The sequence below is a fragment of the Coenobita brevimanus genome, chromosome 91 (genome assembly GCF_032717465.1).
Source record: "Coenobita brevimanus isolate Jiangsu-jjx chromosome 91, ASM3271746v2, whole genome shotgun sequence".
Lineage (NCBI taxonomy): Eukaryota > Metazoa > Arthropoda > Malacostraca > Decapoda > Coenobitidae > Coenobita > Coenobita brevimanus.
The window spans coordinates 617,133-643,225 of NC_137044.1; the positions used below are offsets into that span (position 1 = coordinate 617,133).

General features: G+C 41.5%; 1 protein-coding gene across 1 annotated transcript in view; it reads right to left on the bottom strand.

The window, feature by feature from the left end:
* LOC145411843 (golgin subfamily A member 2-like) overlaps positions 1-26,093 on the bottom strand; it is a 46,040-nt gene that overhangs the window by 15,764 nt on the left and 4,183 nt on the right. Inside the window, exons 2-12 of the mRNA XM_080281802.1 lie at positions 25,641-25,727; positions 24,570-25,362; positions 24,232-24,350; positions 21,206-21,410; positions 17,637-17,802; positions 16,750-16,891; positions 14,624-14,818; positions 12,577-12,792; positions 9,579-9,797; positions 9,085-9,191; positions 6,007-6,205 (exon numbers count right to left, since the gene is read on the bottom strand). Coding sequence (XP_080137928.1) covers positions 6,007-6,205; positions 9,085-9,191; positions 9,579-9,797; positions 12,577-12,792; positions 14,624-14,818; positions 16,750-16,891; positions 17,637-17,802; positions 21,206-21,410; positions 24,232-24,350; positions 24,570-25,362; positions 25,641-25,727 — 2,448 coding nt within the window. The remainder of the gene's footprint in view (positions 1-6,006; positions 6,206-9,084; positions 9,192-9,578; positions 9,798-12,576; positions 12,793-14,623; positions 14,819-16,749; positions 16,892-17,636; positions 17,803-21,205; positions 21,411-24,231; positions 24,351-24,569; positions 25,363-25,640; positions 25,728-26,093) is intronic.

Here is a 26,093-nt window from a genome sequence, read left to right on the forward strand (position 1 = left end):
AATAGAATGAGAAATACAGAAACAAGCTGGACGAATATGCACTCAATTGGTAAGGTCTTTCTGCTACTTAGAGTGTACATTTACTAGTAAATAAATCAGTCTAACAATACTTGCGTCTTGTTTCCACTGGATTAATCGTGATTTCGGACTGTTTGGGCACCCCTTCACATCACATAGCCTGGATAATCGGGCTATCTCTGTACCTACAATGTATTATGTGCTATTGTCCATACACTTATGTCCTATATTATAATGTTACAAATAAGTATCGTATTGTGAACAACATCTGTTGAAAGATATGATGTCTTTTCTCATCCATTCTCGCTCCCATGTCCACCATCCTTCTCTCTGGGTTCCTGTCTTCACCAAACATCTCTTACCCTCTTGTCCCCCACTCCACCCTTGTTAACCAACATAAACAAAGATAATGATGAAATGACCCATCAGGTACTGATCTTGTATTATATTATCATACACCTCTGTATTAAGCACCAATAAATCAATAACATACAATACTTTGGTATACCTGCCAACTATTTAATCCTGTTGTAACTTGTTACATGACATACACTGCAAGTAGGACCTTGCGCTACAAGGACATAAGGCTGTTCATCGTTAACCCTTTAAAGATGGCTGTCCGCTTATGCTGTCCGAGGGAACTAGGGCCAAGAAGACAGGTGTCCCATATGCTGCCAAGCCCCCCCCCCCACCTTCTACCCCCACCCCCCCACCAACTACCTCCAGCCCCTAACCCCCCCATCCCCATCCCCCCATCTCCCACAAATCCCTAACCACATTGCACCCGCCAATTATGCCTGTCCTTAACCCCTAGCTGCTGGGGGTGGATCAATCTATCCACGCCCCAGAACCAGGCTATTTTTTTGAATTTCGATTTTCCCCAAAGCATTTTTTTTTCCATTACAAATCAATCATAAATGACAAAAAACACATCAAAAGTACATACAGTACTTACTCTCTGTTGCTGGCTTTCAAGGTCACTCTCTCCCTATGAGGGCCTCCCACAACCCTCCACCTCCACCACGTTTCTCTCCTCACGGCTGGGCCGCCCTCCCACCCCTCCTCCTCCCCCACCTCCACCCTCACCCCAAACCACCGCCAGCCAGCATCACCCCGTGCACCAGACAGGCCGTGACAATACCCTGAGTCAATCTGGTGCACTTGGAAGTTCAAACATGTCCGCGAAAAATGAAAACGTCATATAACGAGAACCGCCATCTGTCAACCGCACATCATGTGATGTGAACCGGCTCTTAAGGGTTAAGGGGTTAACATAGATTATGTGTGGTTTTGAACGTCCATTAATACATATCACCGTGGCAATTTAAGCCTTGCATCATAAACACGTAAGGTTTATGTTCCTGTCATTATTGCATTAACCAAACAAATCTGGGACTGGCTCTGACAAATCACAAACTCTCCGCTTTAATGAAAATATTCCGACCTCTTGTTACAACAGTGATACAATGTCATTATGTTTACGACTGAATATTGGTAAATCGTATACATAATGACAATGTGTCACTGTTGTGACAAGAGGTTGGAAAATTTTCGTTAAAGCAGAGAGTTTATGGTTCGTCACAGCCAGTTCCTAATTCGTTTAGTTAATGCAATAATAACAGGAACATAAACCTTATGTGTTTATAATGTACAGGTACACCCCGGTTTAACAATGCAATTGGTTAGGTAAAAACCTCTTGTTAGGCGGGGTATTGTATATAGGGGTAGATTTAACATGTAAAGTAATGGGATGCATTTTACAGCCTTGGACTTCCACCCCCCTAACTAAGTCCAAAACCCACCCAAATGAGCCCAAAAACAAGTTTAATGTCAATATAAATGACCTAACTGCTGTAGAAGATGCTAACCTAAGCCTAACACCTGTAAATAACTCATAAAACCAATAAATAAAATCTGAAAATCGTAAATGTAAGTCCGGAAAATATCACACTTAGTAAACTGTACCCCAAAATGACAATGTTCACCCCACCTATGGCTAAAACACATTAACCTAAGTCTAAAAACAGTTTATAAATCAACCTAAACATACAATTTTTGTCCAAAATATAATCAAAATTGGTAAATAAAAAAAATCAAAACCCATCATTAAACAGGGGTTTGGCCATCCTTAGGCAGGCTGTGGCGGTATTTCTACCTCCATTGTTAAGCCAGGATATCGCATCTAGGGGGTATTGTATATCGAGGTAGACCTGTAAGGTTTAATTTGCCAGGTTAATATGAATTAATGGACGTCCAAAATCAAATATAACCTATGTTAACGATAAACAACGGTATGTCCTTGTAACACAAGGTCCAACTTGCAGTAAGTGTCACGTAACAACTTACAACAGGATGAACTAGTTGGCAGGTATACCGAAGTATAGTGTGTTATTGATTTATTGGTGCTTAATACAGAGGTATATAATATAAATAAGAAATGGATCATTTCATCATTAACTTTGTTTATGTTGGTTAACAAAGGATGGAAAGGGGAACAAGAGGGTAAGAAAGGCATTTGGTGGAGACAGGAACCAAGAAAGAAGGGTGGTGGACGTGGGAGTGAGAATGGATGAGAAATGACATCATGTTTTTCAACAGAGGTTGTTCACTATACTATACTTATTTGTAATATTATAATATAGGACATAAGTGTATGGACAATAGCACATAACACATTGTAGGTATTCTTTCATTTTCATGCCTTTCTCATTACCATATGTTGTGGATAACAGCACAGTCTTACACATGAAATGCCTTTATATATTTACCCCTACTGGTTCAGATTGTCTATAAAAACAATCTTGACACATTGTAACATCACCAGCTTTGGCCGTTCCACATCTATCCAACAACATTTACACTGGGGTTGGGGTAGGAGAGGTGAGTGTGGGGTGTTCAATTGCCTGGTCGTCATTGGTCACGACTCTGGCTACTAGGGGGGAAGAAATTAGTGTTTTTGGGTGTACATCATCAGGCTGAGAGGGTTAACCCTGCAAAGATCAATGGGAGATAATAGTATTATATTATGGCCACCCAGATTATCTAATTCAACTAAGGACACACCCACACGGGAAACAAAATTCAGAAGTATGAAACCCATTAACACTAGAGACTGCCTCATAATTATTTCACAACACTGTCACTGACAAAGTCCGATGTCTGAAGAATGGCCATAAACTGCTGGACACCACTCAGTGAACTGTACCTCGTTACTGCCAGCTAGTGCTGACATGTCACTACAACTCAGGGGCATGACAAGATATGAGTGGAAAAAAAATAAATAAATAAATAAATAAACTATGATGAGAAGACAAGTGTTGGATGCAAGGGTGTGGAGAGGGTGGGGGAATGGAGTCTCGGACCATCACTTAGTGATGGCCAAGGTAAAGCTGCAAAGAAAGTGGTTGAGGAGGCGAAGGGGAAGACAGGAGGAAGCAGCTCCTGTGAGAAGAGTGGAGAAATTGCAAGATAGTGAGAAGAGGACAGAGTATAAGAGCATAGTGGAAGAAAGATTGGGAAGGTATGAGCTAGAGCAGATGGAAGGGGTGGAAGACGTATGTAAGATATTCACGGAAGAGATAAGCGCAGCGTGTGAGGCGGTTTGTGGAGTGAGGAGGAGATGCAAGGGTGTGCAAGGGACAGCATGGTGGAATGATGAGGTGAAACGAGCTGTGGAACAAAAGAAGAAGGCATATGGTGAATGGTTGACGAGTAGAGGTAGGGGAGAAGATGAGAGAGAGAAGAGAGAGGTATATGTGAGCAGGAGAAGGGAGGTTAAGAGACTGGTGAAGGAGAGTAAGAAGAAAGTGGATGAAGAGTTTGGGAGGAATCTGAGTGTGAAATGGAGGGAGAGTAAGAAATTGTTTTGGAAGGAGGTAAAGAAAGTAAGGCAGTGTGAAAGGGGAAATAGTAGGGGAGTGAAAGATAGGAATAATAGATTGTTGGTGGAGAAAAGAGAGAAATTGAGGAGATGGAAGGAGCACTTTGAGAATTTGTTGAATGTAGAGAGTGAGAGCAGTGTGAGTATAAGTGGTTGGGGAATGGCTGGGAGAAGAAGAGATGAGAGGAGGGAGGAAGAGATCAGTAGGTCGGAAGTAGTGGAAGCGATGAAGAAGATTAAGTTGGGAAAGGCCCCAGGAATTGATGGAGTGTGTGGTGAAATGCTTAGGTATGGGGGTGAGATTGTTGTGGAGTGGATATGGAAGTTGTGTAGATTGGCTTGGGAAGAGGGAAGGGTTCCAGAGGACTGGAAATCAGGTATAATTGTTCCTCTGTACAAAGGAAAAGGGGAGAGAGAAGTATGTGGTAACCATAGGGGTATTTGCCTTCTTAGTGTGACTGGTAAAATATATGGTAGAATACTCATTGATAGGGTTAGGCATATGACAGAGGAGCTAGTTGGAGAAGAACAAGGGGGATTTAGGAAGGGAAAAGGGTGTGTAGATCAGATATTTGTTCTAAGATGTTTAGTGGAGAAGTATCTAGAGAAGGGAAGGAAAGTGTATGCTGCCTTCATGGACTTGGAGAAAGCTTATGACAGAATAGATAGGAAAGGTATGTGGAAGGTATTAAGAATATATGGAGTGGAGGGGAAATTGTTGAGTGCTGTGAAGGGTATATACGAGGGAGCTAGGGCTACGGTGCGAGTGAATGGTGAGCTGAGTGAGTTCTTTGATCTCAATGTGGGACTGAAACAGGGGTGTGTAATGTCTCCATGGCTGTTTAATATATATATGGATGGGGTCGTAAAGGAGGTACAAGGTAGGGCAGTGGATGTGGGGGTGGCCCTAATGAATGAGGGTGAGATTTGGAAGCTTCCGGTGTTGCTGTTTGCTGATGATACAGTATTGTTGAGTGAAGATGAATGGGAGTTGCAAGGTTTGGTGAATGAATTTGGGACAGTGTGTAGGAGGAGGAAGCTGAAAGTTAATATAAACAAAAGTAAAGTTATGGTGTTTGAGAGGAATGAAGTCACAGAGTGTGCAGTGAGGTTGGATGGTGAGGATATGGAGAATGTGAGTTCATTCAAGTACTTGGGTAGTGTGATGAGTAAGGATGGAACTTTGGGGGATGAAGTACGTGAAAGGGTACAGCAGGGAAGGAAGGTTGTTGGCACACTGAAAGCAGTGATGAGAAATAGGGAGGTGAGTATGGAAGTTAAGAAGTCACTGCATGATGGTATTGTGATCCCTACCCTGACGTATGGAAGCGAGGCGTGGACCTTGCAAGAGGGGAACAAGTCAAGAGTGAGAGCAGTGGAAATGAGTTACTTGAGAGGAGCATGTGGAGTGACATGGAGGGACAGGTTGACGAATGAAGAAGTGAAGGAACGTTGTGGGGTAGATGTGGATGTGGTTGAAAAGATTAGGAGAAATACACTGAGGTGGTTTGGACATGTGGAGAGGATGGAGAATGAAAGACTGGCTAAGAGGGTGTATGTGGGTGAGGTGGAGGGAGGGAGAGGGAGGGGTAGACCGAGGATGAGGTGGAGGGATGGAGTTGAGAGGTATATGAGGGAGGGGGGGGTGAGTTGGGGGGAGGGTAGTCAAATGGTGGGTGACAGAGTGACTTGGAGGCGTTTTGTCTGCGGCCACCCTTTGCGGGATTAGGGCGTCGGGCTATAGATAGATAGATAGATAGACATTCTGGCATTTCTGAACTTGGGCCACACATCTGCATAAATAAAAATGAAATGCTACATTTTAAGTGCCTGCCTCATTCCAATACCTTCAGTCTCTCAGTTGCAACCCTAGTCCACTTCACTCTTCACACTTATGAAAACAATTACAGGAAAATGAGTTTCTGTGTTTGATGCATGAGATTTAAAAAAAAAAGGATACGCCACAGTTCGTTGAGAAGTTGGAGGTGACAAGTCTTTTGTTGCTGATTGAATAACAACTCACAAAATTGTCTTTCTTAACAAACTACACCAAAATGAGCATATGGATTACATAAATTATCTTACTGACTTACAACATGTTCAGTTACCTTGGCTAATTTGAGCTTCTGCTCAAGTTCATCCACCTGGTCGGCATAGGTTGCAGCCTCTTGTCTGAGTTGCTGTACAATCCTGATGTGTTGTTCATCCTGCTGACTCTGGTTGCGGGCCAACATCAGCTGTGTCCCCAGGGACTCGCTATTCTCCCTTAACATCACTGCCTCACGTTCCTTTTCCAGTAACTGCTGTCTGCATAACACACAAAATAATCTCTTATTATCACACTGGGTTAAAATGTAGCCATTACATCTTAAGGGACTGGATCAATCATTGGTGGCATATCATACACTGATGCTTTGCCTGAGTTCAGATCCATATGGTCATGTATCAAATGAAGTACAGTAACACTTTGATTTCAGCAACTGAGAATGGATATACACAAATAATACATGCTATTCCTGTTGAACAGTTTAGCCAGAGTATGTCATTTATATTTTATTTCAGCAATTACCAGAAGGTTTAACCCGCTGCGTCCCGACCGTTTTTTCACCACTGACCCCCCCCCCCATCCCGGCAGATTTTTGAAATTTTTTTTTGGCTCAAACCTCCGCTTTTTATGAGAAACATTGGAAGTATTTCAAATGCAGTGTGTCCAGGCATCTCGAAATTGTCGGATCTTGAATTTGGCTCTCACTTGCATTTTGCTTTTTTTCTTGGAAGGAGCAATTTTGCGGGCTTGTGGCCCCTGGTTCCTACTTCTTCACATAAAAAAAAAATAATAATAATAATAATATTGTCCTCATTTATTATATTACTGGGAGCTTCCCTGCAGTTTGTCCCAACATGCCAGAGAGCACAGGGAGACTGACACTCGGTGACATGACACACAAATGAATGTTTTGACTGACCACTGAACCTCTCCCATCCAATGCATGTTCTCATTGACTGCAGCACCTCTCCCACGATTTCCCAGAATAACAGACCCCCAAAACTCATTGGATTTTGTAAATGTTCGAAGCTACTTTTTTTTTTTTTTTTAATAAGAATATTTTGAGTGTCTACCATATTAAAGGTGATCAGTACTAAAGAAATGTGTGTTGGATGCAAGACCACTGTACTAGTACTGTACTTGCATAGAGAACTCTGGTGGCACAGAAGGCTTGGACAGTCCCATGAACTGATGCAAATGAAACTTGTCCTAAGGTGTTCTTTTTCTAAGAGGAGACAAATCACTGATGACTTCAGCAAAAGGTTATCATGCCTAGTGAAGTATTACATAACTGGAGACAAGTAGTAAAGCACCCACTCTTCAGCTGTCTCAGACTGGATAGATTCCTTCTATTGCCTGCACAGTGTCATCAAGTGACTCAGTATCACTTCCTAAGGTGTCTCCAGAACATACTTTTTTTTTTTTTTTTTTTTTTTTTTTTTTTTTTAGGGGGGTAAGCAAAGCATTGTTTCTTGATACTGTACCTCTCTTCACCATATGCGATTAACTAAGGTAAACATCTCTAAATTTCTTTTTCTCAATCTTATACTCTCACTGCTCATAAGAATACAATGTGGATGATTTTATGCTGAAAGTCGGCCATTTTATCAAACACAACCCTCCTGATGTGTACAGGTCCACCAAATTGTTCCTAATGTCATTCACACCTGCCATTCCAGCATGCCTATTACACCACCTAAATGCCAATTAAAACTTTAGAAACACTGCAACAACTGCAAGAAATTCCAACACTTGTATACTAATTAACCAGCAATACAGAAACACATAAAAATACTCGATTTTTGTCTGTAAAGTTGTTGTTGTTACTTAAATCCAGTCTGCATGCCAAACAGACCCGTAAACAATAAAGTAACTGCCCCGATGAGGTCACTCCGTACATTCCTTACACAGTTTATGTTGTGTCTGTGTTTTAGTGTGGCATGTGCTCCAATATGTGTTATCGTGTGTGAGCCTGTTCTACAAGTGGGGCATGTGTCATCTATGATACACCAAGTAGATGATGTATATTCCAATTTCCACTCAAATAACGCTGGCGTGCTGCAGGGATCAGTTCTGGCGCCAACCCTATTCCTGGTTCATATTAATGATCCCTTATCTGTCACCCACAATCCCATCCACTCATACGCAGATGACTCAACACTACATAGTTCATTCACACTCAGACACCCATTTGCAAAGTCTAATATCTCTACCTCTCAACTCAGTACAGCCATCTCCATAAATCAAGACCTATCTTTGATCAGTGAATGGGGACAAAACAACCTTGTCTCTTTTAATGCTAGTAAAACTAAATATATACAATTTACTAACAGACAGATACTGCCAGATTCATACATTACCTTCAGTGCTACTCATACTCCCATCTCCAAAAGTATTGAAATTCTTGGCGTCTCACTTAACAATGCCCTCAGATGGACCTCTCATGTCAGATCACTTGCTAAAACCGCCTCAAAGAAACTTGGATTATTGTACAGAGTCCGTAACTTCTTCGCTGATGAGCAGTTAGCTATAATTTATAAAAGTCATGTGCACTCTCAGCTTGAATATTGCTCACCCTTGTGGAATGGATATGGAGAGGTTGCATTAAAACTAGACAAAATTCAGAACAAAGCTGTTAGAATTATTAACAACCCTGCCATTACAAATAAACTAACCTCCCCTGCAAGTAAGAAGGAATGTTGCCTCCCTTGAATTATTTTACAGATATTTTTTTGGTAAATGCTCAGACGAAGTTGCATCCATGGTGCAACCTCCCCATGCCTTCCCTCATGCTACATGGGCATCTGGTAGCGCTCATGACTGGAATGTCACTCGCCATATTGCGGACCTTCTGGCTATCAGAATTCTTTCATTCCCTGAACTGCATCTCTCTGAAACTCGCTTCCCCAGAGTTGTTTCCCTCCAAATTTCAACCCACAGCTGTTCAAGTCTAACTGTTACAGATATTTTATGAACAGAGGACACCAGTAATCTGGTGTATGGATTATTTTATTTATTCATTTGTTTTTCCTTCCTCCATTCTGTAAAAAAAAAAAAAAAAAAAAAAAAAAAAAAAAACTACCCAAATAAACAAAATTAATAAACTTGAAATATCACCTTGATAAAACTGCAGCCATACCTTGAACTTGTTAATTTTTCATTCAGTGTTGCAATCTCCTGATTAAGGGCTTTTTTGGTGTGTAGTTCCTTCTCCAACTTCTCAGTTAATTCTAACTTCTTGTTACTCTGTAATTAAATTGTACAACACAATTAATATTACATATAGTACATAAAAATTATTTTATCATCCTAACCCTACTTCCTGCTAAAAAATGGAACAAAACAATTCAGAACCAGAAAAGAAGCCTCTTCATTTCAATGCATATGATAAATCTACGGTTAGGATCAATCAAGATACAACTGTGTAAAAGTATTTTCATCAACATACTATCCTAATTTCTCAAACTGCAAAAAGTGATTATGCTAATGGACAAGGAGTAGGCAAGATTCAGAAACATGAAGAGGAAAAGGAAAACAAGAAAGATATCAGCAGAGAAGTAACTGAAATCCACTGCCTCACACCTCAAATGTTTGATGTTATCAGGTTTCCTAAACATTACAACAGCCACTCACCATTATGATAAAACCACTCTGAAGCTCTTCCAATTGTTCCTTCAACTGTCTATTCTGTGTAAGAGCCCGAGCAGCAGCGACTTTGTCACTTTGCATGGCTTCCAACAATCGCTCAGTGTCCACTTCTTCAGTCCCTCGCCTCTCTGCCTCCACCTCTAGTTCTTCCACCCGGGCAGACAATTGCTCTACCAATCGGGACAGCTGACTGTTATCGTTGGTCTGTAAACAAGAGAAAAAAGTCTATAATATACTGGCAGTTCCCATGACAAGCAAGATAAGTGTTCCAAAAAATCATCATTTTCTCCACACAAATGGTACTATAAATTGGGGGAACTGGTAAATCAGCTTTACAGGCCACATTGGAATTTTAATAGGTTATGTTTCCCAAAGTTACTACAAACTTAATAACAAAACGACGATAGACAAGATGATGACATAAAATATGCATCTGCAACTGTCTCCTTCTGCCTGTATTTCCTGCTAGCTATGATCTCCAGTCTTTCAAACGCAGTGTGTCCAGGCATCTTGAAATGATCAGATCTTGAATTTGGCTCTCTCTTGTGTGTGCAGCAACACAAATTACCGATATGTGACATGGTGCTTAAGGAGTGGATGGCAAAGCAGAGGACCTATGCACCTAGGAATGAAATATGGAAGTCGAAAAACAAAGCAGTAAGGGATGCCTTCTAGAGTGAGATGAGTAGGTGGTGGCTGAATAGGGTGCAGTTAATGAAAGTCTTAATGAACAGTACAAAGCCCTCGGGAACAATTTCCTGAGAGTCACTAATTCAATGTGAATGGACAAGCCCCCACCCCCCCAAGACAAAAGTTAACACTGTGGTGGGATGAGGGTGTAGAAGCTGCTGTTAAGGGAAAAAAAAAAAGGCTTTTCTGGGAATGGACAAGGGGTGGTAACAAAGAGGAATACTTGGCTGCCAAGCAAAGGGAAAGAAAAGAGGTATACACAGCAAAATCTGAGTTTTAAAGACTTTTACTGCATAACCTAAATACTGTAACACTGAAAGGAAGAATATAATATTTAAAGTGGCCACTCAAATGAAGAGGGGGAAACAGGGATATCATGGATGAGCAGCGTATGAAGAATGATGATGGAAAGGTAGTGGTGAAAAGTGAGGATTTTAAAGATGCCTGGAGAAGGCATTATAACTGGTTGCTGAATGAGGAATCTGACCACAACAGGGATGATTTGGAGTCAGTAGATCAAGTGTCTGGCCCTTGGCCTTTGATTGACGCTGCTACTGTGAGCAGGGCAACAGGCAGGATGCAGCTGGGGAAGGTGGCAGGTGTGTCTGGGTTGACTGCTGAAATGCTGAAGGCCTCACGGGATGTAGGAATGAGGTTAGTTACTAATTTGATGAACATGATTATATATGAGTGTGTTGTCCCACTTGACAGACTCATAACGGTGATTGTAAATGTGAACAAGGGGAGGGGTGAAGCCTGGAAAGAGGAAATTACAGAAGTATAAAACTTTTGGAGTAGATAATGAAGGTAATGGAGAGAGTTCTAGATGGTATAATTTGAGAAAGAGTGAATACTGATGAGATGCAATTTGCGTTTATGCCAGGCAAAGGGACCACTGATTGTTCGACAGTTTCCAAAAAATTATATAAGAAAGAAATGGGATCTGAACTTTGTTTTTGTTGATCTGGAGAAGGCCTTTGACAGAGTCCCATGGGAGATGGTGAAGTGGGCAATAAGAAGGCTTGGGATAATGGAGTGGTTAGTTAGAGTGGTTATGACTATGTATGTGGGTGATTGCACCCACGTGAGAATGAATAGAGAGCTGAGTGATGTGTATTCTAAGGAATGTTGATGTTTTACGCCAATGATTTGGTAATCATTGCAGAGAATGAAAGAGAGGTGGAAGAAAGATTTAGGAAGTGAAGAGATGGTATGGGGCACAAGGGCCTGAGAGTAAATGCAGATACCAACAAAAGTGATGGTATCTAGGACTGGTGGTGGTACTGTCAAAAAGAGGGGAGAGTAGCCATGTGCAGTTTGCCACAAGGGCATGGGAAGTAATTCCATCTTGTACAGTTTTTGTGAAAAGTGCGTGCACAAGAGATGTATCGTATTACAGCTAAACTGCGAGATACTGCTGGTCAAGTGTGCGGTGTGTAGGGGACAGCATGTGAAGACTGTCAAGTGTAAAATGACTGATCTTACTGGTTAGTCTCTTGAGTGTGTGGATGAGTTTTGTTCCTTGGGAGACATGTTATATGCTGGATGTGAGGCTGAAGCTAGCTCTGTGGCTAGAGTAAGGAGTGGCTAGAAAAAGTTCAGGAAGCTGTTGCCTCTCCTGACACTGAGAGGGCTCCTCCTCCATGCCAAGGGATCTTTGTGTGCAGCATGTGTTAGGAGTGTAATGCTGTATAGTAGTGAGACCTGGGCAGTAAAAGAAGAGGATATCTGTAGGCCCAAATGTACAGAAATGACAGACTGGGTGGAAGTGCACTATGTCCTTCAATGCAAGACTTTGGGGGGGCTGGGGTTACGATGCAAGATTTAAGAGGAAGGATGGGACTGGAGTGTCCTGGTGCTGTGATTAGGAGGGGTAGATTGAGATGGTTTGGGCACATGTAGAGGATGGGAGATGACAAATGGGTGCAACAAGTGAAAAGTGTGAACACTGGGGTAGGGCTGCGAGAGCAGACCCAAGAAAACTTGGGACGAGGTAACAGAGTGTGACCTCAGCAATAAGGGACTGAAGAGGGAGGCTGCCGAGATCAAGCAGCATGGAGAGCTGCCATTAGGTGACCAAGGCCAACACATGCAAGCATGTCGGCGCCTTTACATACAAAACGAAACTCACCCTAACACACCCCATCATTAGGTGAGAGGAAAAATCACGATGGTGATGATCACATCAGTGGTGGTGGTAGTGTCAGTGGTGTGTGGCACGTGCATGTCACCTCAATCAGTGCTGGAGACCAGTTAAAAACAGACTTATATTCTAATATGATGGATTACTTACCATGGCAGCATTCTGTTCCTTTAGCTGGAGTGTGAGCTGCTGGAGGTCAGTGACTGTGGCAACCAGTCTTTGATTCTCTGCTTCCAACTCTGTCTGGCCTCCTCCTGCCCCTCCCTGCTCTGCTTCACTTGTAACTACTGCTGTTGCAGCCATCTGGGCCTGGGTGGCCTCTAGGGCAGCTGACAGTTCATCCTTCTGCAGGGTCAGTGTTGCTATCTATGGGATATATCAATAGTTACTATACAGGACATAAGTAATGAAAAATTGCCTTGTCAATGAAACACAAATGAAATTCCTACTGAGCTCCTGACACCCTCTCATACATTTTAAATCTATCTATCACCAGAATCTCACACCTTCACAAAGGGGTTGGCCACAAATGAATCATCTCATCCAGTCCTCTCAACCTCATCCCTCAATCCCATCCTCAGTCTCCTCTCTCTCCCCTCGTCAATCCCATCCTCAGTCTCCCCCTCTCTCTCCCCTCTTCCATCTCTCTCACACACACTCTCCCAGTCAGTCTCTCATTCTCCATCCTCTCCACTTGTAAATACAGTACAACATAAAAATCAATCTGGCTGGTTGCGGGCATCTACTTGTTACCTTAGCAACTAAATCCTACAGCTCATCCAACCCTCAAAATTACACACACTTTCTCACCAGCAACTCCTATTACACAACACCAGGCAATTTTTTTTGCTTCACTTCTCATCTCACAGACATGGTTATGCATGAAATGATATAACAAAGGGAGGGATCAATTATGGTGTAATGAATTATGTCTGGAGTTTTATAACGGTCTTCTATACTGTTTTATACCTGAAACCTTAGGAAATTTCCATTAAACCAATAATATTATCAGTTTCAATGCAGATATTCATCCAGGCAAAGCTGTTGTTACTATAAGATACACACACAAACGTTCAAATGATCTGCACATTTATGCTCAAGTGGCTACAGTCTGCAGCCAGTGGTGATGACAGGTAACCAATCCCTTGGCCAGCTGTTAAAATATCATTATTATGCACAAACAGGGTCACCTTGAGTCTTTTAGTGTACTGTATTTCTTTTGTAAGTAGAAAGACTGACAAATTTTTGTGGGGATTTTTTTTATAACTTAGGTACAGGTAAGCGTGTCTGTTGTCTGCTGTGGCATGACTGCTACCATGGTGACTGGCCAACATTTCACTATGCAGCAGAATCCACTTTTCCATAACTACATGTGCTTTATATTTACTATTTCTTCCTTTCTCTGTAAATCATGCAATAATAAAAAACTACACTTTCTAGGTTATTTTGGTATCTTTTAATTTTTTAAGCTGTTGTTTTACGTTATGTATAGTTCAATGACTGTAGATGGTCTCAATTTAATTATAAGTAAAATGCAATGGAAATTTACACCCCATGAGGAATAATCACAGTTTTAAGCATTTATAAGGGTTTTTGTCAACCTAATCCTCAGATTTTAAGGTACTACTGTACCATATTCCACTTCTGTTGGCACTGCTGTTGAGTAACCCGGTCTGTCTCGCCATGCAGACCCACCAACCACAGGCAACAACCACCCCTGAGGGGCCATACCATGAAGTGAACCTATGCCCCCTTGCAGCAGACAGCACTGTGCCATGGCAGAGCATGGGGAAGAGTATGGATGTTTGATTCCTGGATGGATGCCGTATTTGCATCTCTCCACCCAGTTAACAGGGTCACCAGAGTAGGTTCCACATCACTCCATTATCTGGTACTATGGTTACCTCCCAGCACTGTAAACGAGTGCCCAGGTTATTTATAGTAAACCAATGGTTTTGTCACTCAGTGTAAAGTCACTAGAAGTGGAAAAAAGAGTAATAAAAAGTGACGGGAATGATGGAAAGAAATAGGAAGAGAGGAGGGCAGACAGAAAAAAAAGAATAACAATGATGATGAAAGAAGCAGGCAGCAATACATCATGTGAGCAGATTATAGGTGTCACCACCTACTGCTGCCCTATATTCTAAAAATCTGAATGGCGAGCAATATGACAAAAGTTATCAAATATGCTCCCAACCTGGTCCTGGAGTCCTTGTGTCTGAGCGGCCAGCTGGGATGTGTATTGCTGGTATTGTCCTGCCACCTGTTTGTTCTCAGCATGGGCACGAGATAAAGCTGCCCGAACCTCCTCCAGCTGTCTCTGGGTCTCAGCATCTCGCTCTTGTGCTGCCACTAGTTGTGTCTGTAGCTCCTCACTGCTTCCATCTCTTAGCTATACGAGAGGAAGTGTACAAGTTAGCCAATGAAATGTCTGCTGAGATGATTTTATAGTATATATGTAAATGGTACAGACATCTGGATACGGACAGCAGGGGTTATGGGAATGTACACACTGAGTACGTTCACAAGGTTTGTTATGCTGGAGACATGATCAGTGTTGGTGGTGACACTACAGTTGCTAACATGGAAAGAATTGGAACAAGATGAAGTTTGGGAGCTACTATACTGACTCTTGGATGCCTAAAGGGTCCTTCCTCTGCTCAAATAAGTCTTAAGTTGTAATGGCATACAGCCAATGAAAAGACAGGACAAATACATGTCAATGCAATGAACACGTGCACTGATGCTATGGCTGGAGAATGAAAATGGTCAAAAGGATGTGCAAAGTGATACTAACTGCTCAGTGCAGAGTTCTTGTATTTGTTGTACGGTGTCTTGTGTATCGGGTGTTGGGGAGTGTCGCAGTGTGTCCCATTGTCTGATGAGGCCTTGAATTACTGGTGTGAAGTTGGAGTTGTGTCTCTTTCTGTTGCCTCTGGGGATGTGTCTTTTGTCTGCGTTTTGTATAACTGTATTGAAAGTGTGCACAGTGGTGCTGATGTTTGTGATGGGTCTACTGTTTAGTGTTTCGAAATGTTGTTGTTCTGTTTCAGTTACAAAGGCCTCCCAGTTGGCTATCTTATAATTAGTGTATGTGTGTCTGTGGCCTGCTGGGGTGATTCTGGTTATGGTAGGGATGATGATTGGGAGGTGATCAGAACCTAGGGTTTTGACCACTCTCCATGATGTAGTGGGGGCGAGGGTTGGGGAGTAGATGGTGATGTCTGGAGATGATGGGAGGAAGAGGGCTTGGTGTGGGATATGGGTATGTTGGTCTAGATTGTTCAGTATGAAAAGATGATCTGTCTGGGATTGTAGTACCAGCCCTCTGTCTGTGTCAGAGTTATGAAATATGCTACGTGACTGTGTACATGAACAGTGAAATATTTTGTAGAGTTAAGTTTCATTGGTTTGTACGACTGGGATATTAAGGAAAGATGACTGTGTTGAGCTGTAAGTGCCAGGAAACAGATGGATGTACATGATTTTAAAAAAAAAAAAAAAAAAAAAAAAAAAAAAAAAAAAGACTAGGTGCTGAAAACTATCTTAAGACTAAGGGATAAGCTAGGGAGCCAGATATCAAATAGCTTTTAAAAATGTTTATCATCATCACCACCTAACCCTGTGTTGCCCCATGAGAAGTGTAGGGGCCCAGGGCTGGGCAAGTTGGTCAACATTTAAGATGAGTGACCAGCCTCACACATCCCTGAGCAGTAAACCCCAACCACCCCTTGGACAGTAACCTGCTGAGGTTCATTCTGTTTGGAGTGCCTTAATTATCCACTAAACCAACTGACGCCGAAATTTGGTTACATGGTTAACTCACTGTGTAATAAAATGGTCTCCTGGTGTACAGGAAACCACTTTGCTTGTCACTCAGTGTAGAGTTACCCATAGACAGAAGGAAGAGGAAAGAATGAAGGAAAGAAAGACAGAAGAGGAAGAAAGGAAATAAGGAAGGAAGAGAGGAAAGAGCACTCGACTGAGAGCAGTACTACATCAAGTGAGTGGGTGGTGAGTCCCCAGTAAGATAATCACAGTTCATGCATGGCAACATGGAAAAAGCCCTGTCATGATGATGACAATTATAGATGACTCAGTTAACAACAATATTGGGTTAATTTTGCCTTAAATGACAATATACCAGTTCCTATTCATCCACAGGCACTACTATATTTATACAAATTAAAATGGCAATTCTCACTACAAATTAATAGACTGCTAAGTATATAGTATAATAAACACAGAAGCCTTCAAAAATTACAAGAAATCATAATTTTCCCCTTTATTTCGGCAGAGTACTACATCACACAAATTTCTTACCTGCTGTATGTGAAGCTCTGCCATGGCAAGTTTGCTCTTGGTATCAGTCAACTGGTTCAGTAAAGAATCGTACTCTTTTGTTTTCATACTCAGGCGTTCTGTTAGCTCTGACACTGAAGTTTTCAAATCCTCAGTCTGCTTACTTCAATGAAGAAAAGTAAACAAGTCAATACCTGTATAAGAACACTTTACCTAGATATTCTTAATGTGCAATACACTTTTATTCAAAGCACTGTTCACTTTTTAGTGGTACACAATTATTCATGTTTTCTACATTGCAAATGATGACAAAGCTCGTCAATGACTCAAAACTGTTAATGTCAATGAGCTTTTTTTTTTTACATTATGCTTGCAGTAATAAAGTAAAATACCATAGGACAACAGGTGAACCTGAAAACAAACAAGTTTATCCCTCTCAACTAAACAGAGGTTAGAACTAAAATGACGTAGTTCATAAGCCACTACAACCATGATCAAGCACTGTGAGACTGAACAACTCATCTTAGTCCAGCCACAGAATAATGTGAATTGTAATCAATAATGTGTGCCGTGGATTATTCTAATAGATGAATTACACCCACCACAGAAAAGTTGCTTATTCAAAATGTAAATCAATCATGGCCATGCTCAGATCCTCTTCAGCTATGAATACTTGCCACTGTTATTGTTCTACCCCAGCCTGTCTGGACAAGCCAGAGCCAGAAAGTATTCAAAATGACCCTTGAGGTCAGGAAAAGAAGAAAGGAGATGAAAGTGAAAACAAAGAAGGATGAAACAGAAAGAGCAAAATTAAATATGTGTATCAACAAGAGACAGAGAAAAGAAATATAAAGGTTTATTACAGTAAATTCTGTAGAATTTACTGTAATAAAATTCCACCAACTAACGTGGTCTTGAATGCAGAGGTTCTGGCTGTATCCAGGTCTGAAGTGAGCGAGGCAACTGAATCTCGAGTGGCCTGGAGCTGCGATGCCAAGTCCCTTGCCTCTGCCTCTGCTTCCCCAGCACGCTGCCGAGCTCCTGCCAGTCTACCCTCCAGTTCTGCCACCTCACCTAAGCAATGCCACAGAATGCTGGATGATTATAAAGAAGGAAATTACTCCAGATTCATATACATCTGACAAGAGAGCCACACTGACAGAAGTTCCATGGACAAATTTTTCTGTGGTCCCTCTCAAGCAAATCCTATGTCTGATACAATCAATATTTCATCACCATCATTATTCCATCCCTAATTCCAACCTAGATGATGAGGTGCAGTAGGATCCAAAACAAAAAAAAAGAGACAGCACAAAAACAGATCTATCAAACAGAATACCCTATGAAATAGGTCCACAATTGTTTGTCCGTCCTGGTTCTACCTCACAAGCAAAACCATCTGCATTTTGTTTTATTTACAGATTGAAAGTCACATATATGTTTTATTTACAGATTGGAAGTCAGGTATAATAGCTGCCCTATTCAGAGGAAAAGAGGAAAGAGAAGTGTGTGGCAATGACAGGGTTTTTGTCTTCTTAGTATAACAGGAAATATATATTGCAGGATACTTGTCAATGGAGCTAGGAAAATAGGCAAGGAATTAGTTGCAGAAAAACAATTGAGTTTTAGGAATGGAAGAAGTTGCATAAATCAGATAACCCTTCTAAGATGCTTAGAAGAAGAGTAGCTAGAAAAGAAAAATAAGTTGCATGCTGCCTTCATGGATCTGACAAGAATGCATGTAACAGAGGAGATAGATAAGGAATGTGGAAGGTACTGAAAATATACAGAGAAGATGAGAACTTGCTGAAAGCTGTCATGAGTACATATGAATTTACTTGGGCTACAGTGCATGTAAAGAGTAAACTAAGTGAATTCTTTGATCAGAACATTGGACTGCAACAGGGATGTGTCATGTCTTCACAGTTGCTCAAGATATACCAGTACAATATATAGATGGAGTCATAAAAGAGGTACAAGGCAGGACAGTGGATGTTGGAGTGTCCTTAACCAGCCCCGTCCCGGAGGCGTGAATTCACGTCCTCACATGATGTGCACTCATATCCCGGAGATGTAAATTAACGCGGCAACATTGCAAGGTCCCTAATTTGCACAATTTTCAATTTTTCGCGAGTGATTTTTGGCACGTATACACGGGACACCTTCCTCTATTCCTCTACAAGATACCAAGCAGGGACAATGCCTTACACCGCATAACTTCTCCCCCCCCCCCTGCACGCCATTGTCTCGGCAATTCACCTGTTACCAGTGACCTGGCCAATAAAGACATTCAGGGCCAGGGTGATTCCCCAATCGATGACAATGTGGAGGACAAAGTTTACAGTTTACATAGCATTAGAAGAAACAGTCAGAAATGATGCTCAGGTAATGTGGGAAAAAAAGGTCATGAATGGTGATGAGTTAGTGAGTGAAACAATGCTTATAATGCCTATATTACTGCTTGAAAACCAATAAACTCTTGTACTACATATAAATTCGCACCAAGTAAATAAATAAATACTGTTTATGAATGGATAAAATATTTACCCTCCCATAGAACTCGTTTTCTTTGGTGCCAGCCTGTTAGAAAACCCAGTCAGGTAAGAAGGTACTCGTACCTGTATCGAGTATTTTAAACCTCAGGTGAGCGATTTCTCTATGAATTTTCAATATTTCTCACCAAAAGCGAATGTTTGAGCCTAAAAAAAAAAAAAGGTCCAAAAATGTCGGGACTGGGGCGTACCACTGCCCAGAAAACGTCGGGATGGGGCGGGTTAATGGGCGAGCGTCAGGACTCCATATTATAATTACAAATCATAATAGATAAATAGATACATAAATTGATAGAGAGACAGATAGAAGCAGGAAGTCAGATGATGAGAAGGTATTGTGTCTGTGAGAATCGAGCAATGCTAAACATGCTTACACACTCTTAACTCAAGGAATGCTTTATAGGCACACGACAGCGCCTCGTGACCATACACACACATGCACACATACTCACACACAGGTTTCTGGAACTTTCCAACCACAGTGTAACACATGTGACACGACCCCTGCTACACCAGAATTTGGGAGTCAAGAGGTCAGAAGGAGACAGGCCATAGAAGCGACAGGTAGTAGGGAGAAGGGCTTAGCAACTTGGAAGAGAGAGAGAGAGAGCGAGACAGGGAGGTAGCTAGTGGGACTCTACTGATACTTCGCTCGTGTGTGAGAGACTTTGTTAATATTTCCAAGACAAATAAAAATAGTCCCATACTACTCTTTACCTCTCCTGTCATTGAATGACAAAAGGGAACCAAGATTTTCTACTTACAAAACTACTCAAGTATAACAACCACTCATCCACAAGTTCAATATATATATATATATAACTTCTCTACAAGTAACTACAAAGTCCTTTTTGTGACATTTTGTATATATAAAAAGGACTCTTGTAGAGTGTTGCCTGCTTTTGTAGAAATTCTCTGCTGATTCGAAGACGAGGTGCGTACTTTCGCTGCTACCAAATGTCACAAAAGACTTTGTAGTTACTTGTAGAGAAGTTATATATATATATACTGAACTTTGTTTATCATAAACTTGATGATAAACATCCAGTGCATCATCTGGTGAAAAAGAAAATAATCTCTTTCTCTCCGTCTTTGTGTAGGACTATGCGTAAGTTTATGTAGGGGAGTAGTGAAAATATGAAAAGAAAAAAATATACAATATTTTTGTTTTTGTTTATTATAAACTTGAAGATAAACATCCAGGGCATCATCTGGTGAAAAGCAAAAAACCTCTCTCTCTCTCCATCTTTGCGTAGCGCTATTTATAAGTTAGTGTATCAGTGGAGTAGTTAGCGGTGATGCATGGAAAGCACAGCCTGAGCTGTGGCTCGCAATCCATGGGTTAAATGTCGAGGCCAACTTGCCTAGCCCAAGGCTCCTACACTCTTCATGGGGCAACACAGGATTAGATGATGATGATGATGATGATGAAGTGGCAAAAGCACCTGATACCTTTACACTACAGTACAGTATATAGTAACTGTCATCCCAACCACACAGTCCTTATTATAGGTCACCACTTTCTTTCTTCCTATGGTCCACAATAAATTGCAGAAAATAATCTACTCCAGTTCCACTGTCGCCAGCAAAGCTGGCTTGCCAGCTCCCCTCACTTAACAGGAGGGTAGTGCTGGAAAGGGATGCCTTCAGACGGAGGCATCGATACAATCAAACAGCTTCACTGCCCAGTTATACGACTGTCTCTCAATTCCCTCTTGATCTCCTTAAAGAAGGATAATGGACTGCAGGATATGGACAATTTCATCCTTAATTCACCAGTTTCATGTCCACAGGAGTCTGGGACTACAAAACAACAACAGTACAGTACCACTTATGTGGACAATATTTATACTATGAAACACACCTCTAAGTAAAAATGAGGATGGTCTGTTTCAGTGCCAAGAGAAACCAACTGTGCCACTCACCTGTCCTCTGGGTGAGAGCATGTGTGGTGTGGGTGAGGGAAGATTGAAGTTCTGACTTTTCTGCTACCAGGATGCCAATGGTCTGAATATGGACTTGCAACTGTTCCCTCAGACTTTCTGCTTCCCTGGCCCCACCAGTTCCCACTGAGTTCATCATGGCTCGAGTACTGCTAACTTCTGACTCAAGTCGTTCCACCTGGCTCTTCTGTGGAGTGATGTGATTTTGGAACTAAACTTCAGAAAGACAACTTCACACAGTGGAACCTGCATACAGTAACCTGGCAACTCTGCTGTCCAGTTATAAAAATGCCACCCCACTTCTTGTTCCTTAAAAAGGTGGATGGTAGACTTCAAGTAAGGGGAAACATCAGCCTGCAAGCCACCAGGTTAACATCCAGATTACCTTGGAGCCAAAACATCACCACCACCACCAACAGCCACTTCCATATGCAACATCCAACAGGCACTGTGAGACTGATCAACTGAGGATTGCTCTGTATGCAGTCTATGTCTTGCAGTGATGAGTAGCTCTTACATCTGTGGTAGGTACAGCCACCCACCATTTACTTACATATAATGCTACCTACAACTGACTCTACACTAAGTGACACCCCAGATAGCTTCCTGTATACCAGTGACATTTTTTCTTACAATGAAGTGGAAATACTATCTATCTATCTCCAGACGCCATAATCCCGTAAGGGGTGGCCATTTGACTAACTCTCCACCAACCCACTTGTTGACACATAGGGAGCAGGTATGGTTTGGATATATGGATACCACTCAGCATTGTAAATGGTTTCTTGACTTACAGGAAATCATTTGGCTTGTCACTCAATGTAAAGCCACCTGTAAAGGAAAGAAAAAAGAAGTGACAGAAAAGATGGGAGAAACAGGAAGAGAGGAGGGCAGGCACTGAAAAAGAATGATAAAGACTATGGAAGAAGTAGGCAGCAATACATCAAGTGAGTGGATGATGGTTGCCACCACCTACCACCAAAGTGGAAATACTAAACTGATAAAAAGGAATACACTGAGACGGTATGGACACATACGAATGCACATATGGTGCCAAAGGAAGTCCTTGAAAATGAGACTGAGGGAAATGTTTACAGAGACACACCTTACTGTATATGATATCAAAGAGAATGGATCATTATACTGGTGAGGGAGAAAGAAGTCAAAGATGAGTGTGATAGAGACTCACAGCGGTATGTGAGGATAAACTTCGTAGAGGCAACCAGCCACTCCTTGATCCCAAACTTTCTCACTGCCCACTTCTTGATCCCAAACTTTCTCACTGCCCACTTCACCACCTCCTTGGGGGCTCTGTCAAAGACCTTCTTCCTCCAAATCAACACAAAGTGCAGCTTCCTTTTCTTTCCCATATATTTTTCCTGAAGATGTTGGGCAATGACTATGGCATCAGTGGTTCTTTTACCTGGCATAAACCCAAACTGCATCTTACCAAGATTCACTCTTTCCCTTATTGTACCTTTTAGGACTCTCTTTATTACCTTCATTATCTGGTCTAAAAGTTTTATGCCTCTATAATTACCCCTTTCCAAGATCTCACTCCTCCCCTTATACACATTTACAATCACACTCCATAGTTGATAATCTGAGACAATACACTCATATCTACTTGAATTTATGAAATCATTAACTAAACCCACTCCTACTTCTCCTGCGGCCTTCAACATTTCAGTGTCAACTCAAGATACACTCGTTGCCTTCCCCAATGGCATCCTGCCTATTGCCCTGCTCACAGTAGCAGCAGCAAGCATGGGCCAAGGGTCAAACACTGGATCTACTGACTAAAAACCTTCCATGTTACAGTCAAACTCCAAATTCAGCTGCCAGATATAATGCTCTCTCCTGGCACCTGTAATATCCTCACTGTCCACCACTACCTTTCCCTCATCATTCTTCACACACTGTTCACCTATGAAATCCCTGTTTTCTCTCTATTTTATTTGCCATCTTAAATACCACATATTCTGCATTTATTAGTTCAAGCATGGTACCATTTAAAAGTGTGAACAAAATATGGGATACTGCTGTATTCTGGGAAGATAATTGCCACTCCTAAAAAAAGGTCCGGAAATCAGTGCTAGAAGAGTCTAAGGTCACTGCTACTGTAAATAAAAAACAAAACTGGTTAAAAAATGATCAAAACTTAGCATGTGAGAAGCTCTGAATTAAGGAAAGAAGGATGTATAGAAAAATTTTTGATATGAGAAAGAGAGATAGAAGGCTCTTGAAAACTGGTAAGTATTATTATTTAGCCTTAAAAAATGTAGTAACTACATGACAGTACTGTGATACCAACGTTACGTATGGAAGTGAAGCTTGGACCTTGTTGGATGGACACAAGTCAAGAGTGAGAGCAGCAGAAATGAGTTATTTGAGAGGAGCATGTGGAGTCACATGGAGAGACAGACTGAAAAATGAGGAGGTGAAGGAGCATTGTGGTGTTGATATGATAGGACGCGTTAGGAGAAAAACACTGAGGTGGTCTGGCCACGTTAAGAGGATGGAGAATGAGAGATTGACAAGGAGAGTATGTGAGGTGGAGGAAGGGGAAGGCCAAGGATGAGATGAAGGGATGGAGTGGAGAGGTATATGAGAGAGGGGGGTGTGATCTGGGAGCAGGGCAGTGAAATGGCAGGGGACAGGGTGACATGGAGGTGATTTGTTTGTGGCCACCCCATATGGGATCAAGGCATCTGGCAATAGACAGACAGAAAAATGTACCAGTATATGACAGTCAGAGTGAAAGAGACTGCACCAGAACTTAATATAACACACAACAGAAGGTACAGTACACTTCAAAAGCAATTCATAATTACATTGAAAATTACAAACACCTGAAAGACCTAGGGCAGAAAATAAAGAGTGTATTTGTAATGAACCAAATGATGAGTCATCATACACGAAACTCATTATTCAGTTCCAATCATATTGGAATATCATTTTGAGATATGCTTTGTGATCAACAGAATGAGGTCACTCTGAGAACTGACCAAGTGGATGATCTGCTGTGCCTGCTGCTGACACTTCTGAGATTCCTGGAGCAGCAAAGCCGCCAGTTCACTGTTCCGTCGCTCCAGCTCACTAACAGTTGGATCCAACGTCATTGGGGCTGCACATGTTAGATATGAAATACTTTGCTATAAAAAAACTACACATACACTGGACACAGAATCTCAAGTCATAATTTCTTATTACAGTATTTCAAATGATTCATGATGCATACAAAATAATACAAATTACCCATACAGTATTGTATACAGTGTGAGAATAAATTAATAAAGCCATGAAAACAGTTACGGGTACATATTAAAAAATGAAAATAACCCACCAGTTGATTCACTCTCACTCATGAGGCCACTGAGTTGGAGTGATATTTGTCGTAGACTCTCTGAAGATGATTTAAGGCCTGCGTGACCATCCCCACCCACTACATGAATAGCAGTTGTAACACTAGCTGTTGTCTCTGAGCTGACTGATCCCCCCTCACCTCCATCCCCAATATCTGGTGAGTCAGGAGCACTTGAAGCTTCTGGAGCATTGAGACTGGGTGCTATGGTGCTTTCTGAAATGCTTGGTACATCCTTTGCCACTGGATGGACATGGGAGTTTTTAATGATATTTTCACACTCATGTGTTTCACCAACATGTGGTGCATTACTTATAGGATTCACACTTACTGTCTGAGTGGGTGGCAAAAAACTATCATGACTGGAACTGATACTCAATCTTGACTGTACAGGGACAGTGTCATTATTTTGGTGTATATCATCTTTGTGTATCTGAAAAGAGTTATGTGGCATGGTTCCATTGGATTCACTACTGGCAACTTGCACTAAAGGACTATGACTTCCATTATGAGTTACTTGAGACCAATCTGGAGTTTCATTTATGAGTGTTGCTTCAGTCTCAATCTGTCCTCCAGTGTAATATGAAGCAGCATTCTCTTCACTCTCATTTGGTGTAGTAAAAGAATTTATTCTGGCTTCACTTTCTTTCTGAGCACCAACAGCAAGAGGCTCTGTTGAAGTCTCCAAAAATTCTTCAGAAGCCAAGTCGGTAGAGGATGCCCGGGAAGACAATGTACCTGATTCTGAGAGAAGAGTTGAGTCTTCAAGTACTATCTCCTGCAAAAAGAGAACAGTGTCAAATACTGTATAACAAAATTTAAGAATCGAGTGACAAAATATGCAACACATGATCTGACTGCAGAGGGTTACCAGTATATGCATAAATATATGATTGTCTTCATCAAGGGTACACATATATGACAATCATGTTTTTAACAAGGCCACACGGAAGTTAACTGTAACATCTTGTGATGTGTCCCATTCCAACTACTGTACCTACCAAAATTTTTTCAAGATAGTACAGCAATACGTTACTAACACTTTTATATTACTGTTAGGCCTCTCACCTCTGGAGTACTTTCCTTGCTGCCATTTCCTGCCACACGCCTTGTACCTTTCTTCTTTTGAAACTGACGTAACTGAAAAATTGCAGCATGATTTAAGGTGGTGGGTTGCTGTCACTGTTCACAGTTTTGGGACATGAACAGAAAGTTACCCACTTACTTTATATGATGTAAATATGTGGTTGTGACTGATAAGTGTTAAGAGAAAGCCTTTGAGACAGTTTGCCATGTGGAGAGGATGGAGAATGAAAAACTGACAAAAACAGTGTGTGTGAATGAGGTGGATGAGAGGGAGGGGCAGGGCAAGGATGAGGTGAAGGGATGATGTGGAGAACTATGAGAGAGGAGAAAGTTGGAAGGAGGGCAGTCAAATGACAGAGGACAAAGTGACATGAAGGTGATATATTTCTAGCCGCTTCTTACGGGATTAAGGCATCTGGC